Here is a 10358-nt window from a genome sequence, read left to right as displayed (position 1 = left end):
ATGTATATGCGTGGACTACGATCCGTATCTGTATATGACTTAATATGCCTTTCATATTTCAATAAAAAACTTTTTTGGAAAAAAAAAAAACATTGGGTTTACGATTGTGTTACTATCTCTGTAAAATTTTTCAAGGTAATATTTGAACTCCATTTTTTGCATAAAAAAAATCCTCAAACAACAAAATTTTGTAAAAATATGCAAAAAAAAGCAATAAAGCATTGTATTTTTTTTTTTACTTTTTATTAAACATATTGATTATAAATGAATGCCTTGTCATATTCAGTTAGAGTTTAATCAATGAGTTCCGTTTAATATACAGCTTATCAATAAAGACGTATAAAAAAAAACATTTTTATTAATGGCCTTCTCTCTCAAGGAGATATATAATAAACCCAACCCTTTGACTCTGAGAAAGTAATATGAGGGCATGTTGATGACCCACCATACTTTCATTCATACCTAGTTCATTATTGGGCATTAGTTCACAGACAAATGCCTACATATTACAGTAGCAGCATGCTGTATGCAGCCGCCAAACCGAGAATAATTCATGAATCCTAATTGCCTGAGTTTATGAAGGCTGAGAGTTTCCATAGATCAGATAAACGTGTATGTATATATTTTGGCAAACCCAAACCTGGCATTACCAAACTCACCAAAAAAAAAGAAAAAATTAAACATATTAACCAATGTGCGGTGACGCAAATGATGGTCATGCCTTTTAAAATATTTGGTGATATGAGTTTGTAACAGATGCTTAGTATTAAAGAACGGACATGTACAAATGATCATAGTAGTTGCCAAACTAATTTTCATTTAGACGTCTAGGCCATATCCCCGCACATACAAGAACATTTTAGTACAATACATTTTTTTCTTTATTATTGGCATGGATATACAAATCTGTACTAGACTTTTATCTGAATCTGGTTTTCTTCAAAGTCTTTTCAATGCCAGGATTATTGTCAAACCGTTAGTAATCGCTGCTTGAGACTTTTCGGGGTTACTCTGTTCTTGGTGGTAAATCTTCTTACCTTCTTAGTTTCCTGTGGGGTTTATTTTGTTTTAGCCCTATACAGGCAGACACAATAGTTATAGTTAGAATGTAACACTACCAATACAAATGCAAATCTGTGCATTTACATATAGAAAGAGAAATCATTATTAGTCTCTGTTTACATGCACTTGGTATAAAGAGACATATGGGGAGATTTACTAAAACTGGAGCACTCAGAATCTGGTGCAGCTGTGCATGGTAGCCAGGGGCGGACTGACAACTCATGGGGCCCCCGGGCAATAGGGGATCATGGGGCCCCTGTGTCCTTGCCCAAACTCAAAAAAGCCTATGAAAAAGGTATCAGGGGCATCTCATGGGGCCCCCTACTGACCCCGGGGCCTTGGGCAGTGCCCGAGTTTCCAAATGGTCAGTCCGCCCCTGATGGTAGCCAATCTTCTTCTAACTTCAGCTTGTTCAATTAAGAGTTGAGAATAAAACCTGAAGTTGATTGGTTTCTGTGCACAGCTGCACCAAATTTTGCACTCTCTAGTTTTACTAAATCCCTCCCACAATGTCATTGTTTTGATGGATACAAATCTATTCTCAGCAGTTGTGTAGATCTGAATAGTTTATCATATTCTCAAGTTTCATCATCAGGTTATCCTAGATCAGCCTTTCTGAAACTTTTTAAAATCTAAATGTAGTTAATTTTAAAAAAATCAGCACAAGGGACATTATATTCAATTAGATGTGTCCCTTGTGCTGGGGGCTGCTGTCCCATTTGGAATCTTCCATCCTCATTTGGAATCTTCCATCCTCTGCCCTCCCATACCCCCACAGCTAGGGCTTTTCTTCTCAGAGTATAGGTACAGGGACTCCTCCCTTCTAAGTGGCTTCTTGTCTCTGCCCCCATCACCCAGCTCCAAGCACTGTTTCTTGGTTCCACCACATACCCACTTCCCAGTACTGCTGCTTTTAGAAGATACAGAGCCAAGAATAATTTTGTGGTGCTAAATTTGTATGGAATTTGTTAATGATAACAAAAAAAGCAGTAAAGTAGTTTCCCCGCAGCCAGAAGCAATAGATTCTCTCAGCAACAATGGACCGTGCAACAAAATACCACCCAATAAACCCCCCAGCAGCTACAACAGATCTCTCAGAAGACAGCACCAACAGTGTCAGGAACCATCGCGACGCATGGGTCTACACATGCGTAGGTGTCTGCCGAGACGTATAGGTGGCAGGGCACTAGGACCCAGGCGCACCCGTCATCTGGACAGTACTAGGCAGGCACTGGGACCCAGGCTACGCCTGTCAGGTGCAGGGCGGGCTATTTAAACTAGCCCTGCACAGACACTTGTTGCCGATTGGTCTTTGTATCCTGTTACCTGTGTGTGAGTACTTCTGATCTGGATTGGTTTGACCTTGTTGCCTTCTCCCGTCCTGACCCCTTGGCTTGCCTGACTCTGCTCCTGGATGTTCCCGTTTAGATCTGACCTCCTGGTATTGACCCTGCGTGTGACCCGACTATCCTTTGCCTACCGTTTTGTACCTTACCGATCCGCTAGTTACTGACCCGGCCTGCATGACTCTGATTTAGCTCATCCATCCACCCACCCCGCAGGGATCACTAGGCTCCCTTACATCAGACTCCTAGCTCTCTGGAGCCCCTGTCAGACTCCTCTACCCTGTTGGAGATACCTGGTAGTTGTGACCTGATACCGGAGCGCTCCAAGTCCATCCCCACCATCAGGGGCCCTGGTGAACAAGTGCTCCGGTGCTTAGACTCCGCACTCTGGGGAGGCTCTACCGGGGGACTGATAGAGGTGCTGTCAGGCGGTCCGTTACAAACAGTCTCTCCAGCTGCCAGCCTCCATCTGCAATAGATCCCTTACAGCAACAAATGATCCCCCAGCAAGAATAGACCTCCCAGCAACAATAGATAACCATGTAAAAATAGATTCTCTCCAGTGACAATAGATCACAGCAGCCATCATCAATAGATCTTCCAGCACAACCCAGCACCGCCATTAAATACATTCAGAGCTGGAGGTGCCGGAACTGCATTCCCCCATGTTCCCACTAAAAAAAAGCCCTTCCAACAGCTATAATCTTTCAATGCTGCAGGGGTAAACACAGCCGCTCAGCCTGTAGGCACTTATCAAAAGGGTCAACTATGTTCACCCTTTCAGCAATGAAAAGAGCTCTGTGAATAAAAGAGGCAGACCTTTCATTCCTTCCATTCATAGAGCACTTTTCATACAACTTCTATGAATGGAGGAGGGGGGCATAGTTGGAGCTCTTGAGGAGTGCATATGACAGGTGCAGCAGCTGTATAAAACCCTGCAGCTCTGAACGATTACCTCTGTGAGCGTATGGAGAACGGGATAGAAGACTGAAGATTTCAACTAAGACAGCTGCCAAGGGACATTTTTTTATTGAATATAACTACTGATTTAAAAAATGTAACTGAGTAAAAAAGCAACTAACCTTAGGCTTTAATACAGAGAAATCCTTGAGATAATTTTCAGGTTTTAGGGAACCCCTGCTAATAACTATATTTACTGCTCACATTAGCATGGAAAGTAAGGTGATAAATGAAAATAAATAAAAGAATATGGCATATTTAGCATATTTGACACCCAGGAATGTGTTACGATACCACACATTTATTTTCAGTAAAATTATTGAAATTAAAAAAATTATAATAATAATAGCCAGAAAAAAACAGGTAGTTCAAATTATAGTTCCCTCACATTGGTGTTCAGTGGAAAAGTGCTCCTTTAAATTGTTGGTAAATGAAGTGCCCCTTCAGTGGGAGGATTCTCTTACATTGGTGGTCATTGGAAAATGGGTCCTTTGACACTGGTGGTCACAGGAAGGAATGTTCATTACATTGGTGCGTAATGAAAAGAATATCCCTTACATAAGTAGTGAGTAGGAAAATGTTCATTACTAGAGATGAGCGAATTTCTCAAAAATTCGATTCGGCTGATTCGGCGAATTCCAGTGTGAAATTCGATTCGATGCGAATTTCTTCGCTACGAAGATGACTTATAAAAAGGGTTTCTAGGCTTCAGAGAGCCTTTAAATTAGTGCAGAACACTGTACCTTTAATTTAAATGCCCTTGGAGATGAGGAAAGAGAAGGAGAAGGAGAAGGAGAAGGATGAGAAGAAGGAGAAGGATGAGAAGAAGGAGAAGGATGAGAAGAAGGAGAAGGAGAAGGATGAGAAGAAGGAGAAGGATGAGGAGAAGAAGGATGAGAAGAAGGAGAAGGAGAAGGATGAGAAGAAGGAGAAGGATGAGAAGAAAGAGAAGGATGAGAAGGAGAAGGATGAGAAGAAGGAGAAGGAGAAGGATGAGAAGAAGGAGAAGGATGAGAAGAAGGAGAAGGATGAGAAGAAGGATGAGAAGAAGGAGAAGGATGAGGAGAAGGAGAAGGATGAGAAGAAGGAGAAGGATGAGAAGAAGGATGAGAAGAAGGAGAAGGATGAGAAGAAGGAGAAGGAGAAGGATGAGAAGAAGGAGAAGGATGAGAAGAAGGAGAAGGATGAGAAGAAGGAGAAGGAGAAGGATGAGAAGAAGGAGAAGGAGAAGGATGAGAAAAAGGAGAAGGATGAGAAGAAGGATGAGAAGAAGGAGAAGGATGAGAAGAAGGAGAAGGAGAAGGATGAGAAGAAGGAGAAGGATGAGAAGAAGGAGAAGGATGAGAAGAAGGATGAGAAGAAGGAGAAGGATGAGAAGAAGGAGAAGGATGAGAAGGAGAAGGATGAGAAGACGGAGAAGGAGAAGGAGAAGCAGAAGGAGAAGGATGAGAAGAAGGAAAAGGAGAAGGATGAGAAGATGGAGAAGGAGAAGGATGAGAAGAAGGAGAAGGAGAAGGATGAGAAGAAGGAGAAGGAGAAGGATGAGAAGAAGGAGAAAGAGAAGGATGAGAAGAAGGAGAAGGATGAGAAGAAGGAGAAGGATGAGAAGAAGGATGAGAAGAAGGAGAAGGATGAGAAGAAGAAGGAGAAGGATGAGAAGAAGAAGGAGAAGGATGAGAAGAAGGAGAAGGATGAGAAGGAGAAGGAGAAGGATGAGGAGAAGGAGAAGGATGAGAAGAAGGAGAAGGATGAGAAGAAGGAGAAGGATGAGAAGAAGGAGAAGGAGAAGGATGAGAAGAAGGAGAAGGATGAGAAGAAGGAGAAGGAGAAGGATGAGGAGAAGGAGAAGGATGAGAAGAAGGAGAAGGAGAAGGATGAGGAGAAGGAGAAGGATGAGAAGAAGGAGAAGGATGAGAAGAAGGAGAAGGAGAAGGATGAGAAGAAGGAGAAGGATGAGAAGAAGGAGAAGAAGGAGAAGGAGAAGGATGAGAAGATGGAGAAGGAGAAGGATGAGAAGAAGGAGAAGGAGAAGGATGAGAAGAAGGAGAAGGAGAAGGATGAGAAGAAGGAGAAGGATGAGGAGAAGGAGAAGGATGAGGAGAAGGAGAAGGATGAGAAGAAGGAGAAGGATGAGAAGAAGGAGAAGGATGAGAAGAAGGAGAAGGAGAAGGATGAGAAGAAGGAGAAGGGTGAGAAGAAGGAGAAGGATGAGAAGAAGGAGAAGGAGAAGGAGAAGGATGAGAAGAAGGAAAAGGAGAAGGATGAGAAGATGGAGAAGGAGAAGGATGAGAAGAAGGAGAAGGAGAAGGATGAGAAGAAGGAGAAGGAGAAGGAGAAGGATGAGAAGATGGAGAAGGAGAAGGATGAGAAGAAGGAGAAGGAGAAGGATGAGAAGAAGGAGAAGGAGAAGGATGAGAAGAAGGAGAAGGAGAAGGATGAGAAGAAGGAGAAGGATGAGAAGAAGGATGAGAAGAAGGAGAAGGATGAGAAGAAGGAGAAGGAGAAGGATGAGAAGAAGGAGAAGGATGAGAAGAAGGAGAAGGATGAGAAGAAGGATGAGAAGAAGGATGAGAAGAAGGAGAAGGATGAGAAGAAGGACAGTTCTGTGACAGTTTCTGTCTATTTCTGACAGTTCTGGGACATTCACTCCATACAGCTGTTTCAACCGCTGTATGGAGGGAATGTCATGGAACTGTCAGAAATAGACTATTAATGACAGTTCTGGGACTGTCCTTCCATGCAGCGGTTGAAACATTGTATGTATTTGTTTCCATAAATGGATCCATTTATGGAAACAAATACATACAATGTTTCAACCGCTGTATGGAAGGACAGTCCCAGAACTGTCATTAATAGTCTATTTCTGACAGTTCTATGACATTCCCTCCATACAGCGGTTGAAACAGCTGTATGGAGTGAATGTCCCAGAACTGTCAGAAATAGACTATTTATGACAGTTCTGGGACTGTCCTTCCATACAGCGGTTGAAACATTGTATGTATTTGTTTCCATAAATGGATCCATTTATGGAAACAAATACATACAATGTTTCAACCGCTGTATGGAAGGACAGTCCCAGAACTGTCATTAATAGTCTATTTCTGACAGTTCCATGACATTCCCTCCATACAGCGGTTGAAACAGCTGTATGGAGTGATTGTCCCAGAACTGTCAGAAATAGTCTATTTCTGACAGTTCTGGGACATTCACTCCATACAGCTGTTTCAACCGCTGTATGGAGGGAATGTCATGGAACTGTCAGAGTCCCAGAACTGTCATTAATAGTCTATTTCTGACAGTTCCATGACATTCCCTCCATACAGCGGTTGAAACAGCTGTATGGAGTGAATGTCCCAGAACTGTCAGAAATAGACTATTTATGACAGTTCTGGGACATTCACTCCATACAGCGGTTGAAACATTGTATCTATTTTTTTCCATAAATGACATTCTGCAGATACACTTAGAGGAGCGCTGCAGATACACTTTTTGCCGGCTTGGAATTATTCTTATTTTCATCCTACTTCTTCTTTTTCTTCTTATGAGGATGAGGATGAGGATGAAGAAGAAGAAGTAGGATGAAAATAAGATTAATTCCAAGCCGGCAAAAAGTGTATCTGGAGCGCTCCTCTAAGTGTATTTGCAGAATGTCATTTATGGAAAAAAATAGATACAATGTTTCAACCGCTGTATGGAGTGAATGTCCCAGAACTGCCATAAATAGTCTATTTCTGACAGTTCTGGGACATTCACTCCATACAGCTGTTTCAACCGCTGTATGGAGGGAATGTCATGGAACTGTCAGAAATAGACTATTAATGACAGTTCTGGGACTGTCCTTCCATACAGCGGTTGAAACATTGTATCTATTTGTTTCCATAAATGGATCCATTTATGGAAACAAATACATACAATGTTTCAACCGCTGTATGGAAGGACAGTCCCAGAACTGTCATTAATAGTCTATTTCTGACAGTTCTATGACATTCCCTCCATACAGCGGTTGAAACAGCTGTATGGAGTGAATGTCCCAGAACTGTCAGAAATAGACTATTTATGACAGTTCTGGGACTGTCCTTCCATACAGCGGTTGAAACATTGTATCTATTTTTTTCCATAAATGACATTCTGCAAATACACTTAGAGGAGCGCTGCAGATACACTTTTTGCCGGCTTGGAATTAATCTTATTTTCATCCTACTTCTTCTTCTTCATCCTCATCCTCATAAGAAGAAAAAGAAGAAGTAGGATGAAAATAAGAATAATTCCAAGCCGGCAAAAAGTGTATCTGCAGCGCTCCTCTAAGTGTATCTGCAGAATGTCATTTATGGAAAAAAATAGATACAATGTTTCAACCGCTGTATGGAGTGAATGTCCCAGAACTGTCATAAATAGTCTATTTCTGACAGTTCTGGGACATTCACTCCATACAGCTGTTTCAACCGCTGTATGGAGGGAATGTCATAGAACTGTCAGAAATAGACTATTAATGACAGTTCTGGGACTGTCCTTCCATACAGCGGTTGAAACATTGTATCTATTTGTTTCCATAAATGGATCCATTTATGGAAACAAATAGATACAATGTTTCAACTGCTGTATGGAAGGACAGTCCCAGAACTGTCATTAATAGTCTATTTCTGACAGTTCTATGACATTCCCTCCATACAGCGGTTGAAACAGCTGTATGGAGTGAATGTCCCAGAACTGTCAGAAATAGACTATTTATGACAGTTCTGGGACATTCACTCCATACAGCGGTTGAAACATTGTATCTATTTTTTTCCATAAATGACATTCTGCAAATACACTTAGAGGAGCGCTGCAGATACACTTTTTGCCGGCTTGGAATTAATCTTATTTTCATCCTACTTCTTCTTCTTCATCCTCATCCTCATAAGAAGAAAAAGAAGAAGTAGGATGAAAATAAGAATAATTCCAAGCCGGCAAAAAGTGTATCTGCAGCGCTCCTCTAAGTGTATCTGCAGAATGTCATTTATGGAAAAAAATAGATACAATGTTTCAACCGCTGTATGGAGTGAATGTCCCAGAACTGTCATAAATAGTCTATTTCTGACAGTTCTGGGACATTCACTCCATACAGCTGTTTCAACCGCTGTATGGAGGGAATGTCATAGAACTGTCAGAAATAGACTATTAATGACAGTTCTGGGACTGTCCTTCCATACAGCGGTTGAAACATTGTATCTATTTGTTTCCATAAATGGATCCATTTATGGAAACAAATAGATACAATGTTTCAACCGCTGTATGGAAGGACAGTCCCAGAACTGTCATTAATAGTCTATTTCTGACAGTTCTATGACATTCCCTCCATACAGCGGTTGAAACCGCTGTATGGAGTGAATGTCCCAGAACTGTCAGAAATAGACTATTTATGACAGTTCTGGGACATTCCCTCCATACAGCGGTTTCCGGCAAAAAGTGTATGTGCAGAGTTCCTCTATTCTGCAGATACACTTAGAGGAGCTCTGCAGATACACTTAGAGGAGCTCTGCACATACACTTTTTGCCGGCTTGGAATTATTCTTATTTTCATCCTACTTCTTCTTCTTCTTCTTCTTCTTCATCCTCATCCTCTTCTTCTGAGGATGAGGATGAAGAAGAAGAAGAAGAAGAAGTAGGATGAAAATAAGATTAATTCCAAGCCGGCAAAAAGTGTATGTGCAGAGCTCCTCTAAGTGTATCTGCAGAATAGAGGAACTCTGCACATACACTTTTTGCCGGCTTGCAATTATTCTTATTTTCATCCTACTTCTTCTTCTTCTTCTTCATCCTCTTCTTCTGAGGATGAGGATAAAGAAGAAGAAGAAGAAGAAGAAGTAGGATGAAAATAAGATTAATTCCAAACAGTCAAAAAGTGTATGTGCAGAGCTCCTCTAAGTGTATCTGCAGAATAGAGGAACTCTGCACATACACTTTTTGCCGGCTTGGAATTATTCTTATTTTCATCCTACTGCTTCTTCTTCTTCTTCATCCTCATCCTCAGAAGAAGAGGATGAGGATGAGGATGAAGAAGAAGAAGAAGAAGAAGAAGAAGAAGTAGGATGAAAAGAAGAATAATTCCAAGCCGGCAAAAAGTGTATGTGCAGAGTTCCTCTATTTCTGACAGTTCTCTCACAGCTTCTTCACATGTACAGCGGTTGAAACATCTGTATCCTAAATGGAAACTAATAGATACAAATTGTATCTATTAGTTTCCATTTAGGATACAGATGTTTCAACCGCTGTACATGTGAAGAAGCTGTGAGAGAACTGTCAGAAATAGAGGAACTCTGCACATACACTTTTTGCCGGCTTGGAATTATTCTTCTTTTCATCCTACTTCTTCTTCTTCTTCTTCATCCTCATCCTCATCCTCTTCTTCTGAGGATGAAGATGAAGAAGAAGAAGAAGTAGGATGAAAAGAAGAATAATTCCAAGCCGGCAAAAAGTGTATGTGCAGAGTTCCTCTATTTCTGACAGTTCTCTCACAGCTTCTTCACATGTACAGTGGTTGAAACATCTGTATCCTAAATGTAAACTAATAGATACAATGTTTCAACCGCTAAACATGTGTTCCTTCTGTCAGAGAACTGTCAGAAATAGCGGAGCTCACTGCAGGGACACTTTTGCCGGCTGATCGGGAAATGTTCGATTCGCGCACCCGAAGTAGGCAAAATTTCGGTTTCGCCGCGAATCGAATATTTCCTGAAATTCGACTCGAATTCCGGTTCGCCTGGTTCGATTCGCTCATCTCTATTCATTACCATTGGTGTTTAGTAGAAACAATGTCCCTTATAATGGTGGTCATTGGGAGAAGGACTTCTTTACAATGGCAGCCAGTTTCAGAAGAGGCCCGTTATACTGATGCTCAGTGGGAAGACTTCCCCTACCATTGGTGCTTAGTGGAAAGAATGTCCCTTATATTGGGGGTCAGGGGGAAGAATGTGCCTTACTTTTGATGCTTAGTGCAAGGAAAGCTTCTCA

The 10358-nt window shown here is 41.4% G+C and overlaps 1 protein-coding gene across 1 annotated transcript in view; it reads right to left on the bottom strand.

Annotated features, from left to right (window-relative positions):
* Positions 1 to 235: 235 nt before the first annotated feature.
* The window catches only part of PKHD1 (PKHD1 ciliary IPT domain containing fibrocystin/polyductin), an 808705-nt gene continuing 798582 nt past the window's right edge, over positions 236 to 10358 (bottom strand). The window contains exon 58 of the mRNA XM_089685961.1: positions 236 to 1074. Within this exon, the coding sequence (XP_089542087.1) occupies positions 1034 to 1074 (41 nt within the window). The 3' untranslated portion in view covers positions 236 to 1033. The remainder of the gene's footprint in view (positions 1075 to 10358) is intronic.

This window comes from Staurois parvus, unplaced genomic scaffold (assembly GCF_062004578.1).
Source record: "Staurois parvus isolate SC_StPar_1 unplaced genomic scaffold, SC_StPar_1.0 ptg000390l, whole genome shotgun sequence".
Classification (NCBI taxonomy): Eukaryota; Metazoa; Chordata; class Amphibia; order Anura; family Ranidae; genus Staurois; species Staurois parvus.
The sequence above is the reverse complement of the archived record's forward strand: the minus strand, read 5'-3'. Positions and strand labels throughout refer to the sequence as shown.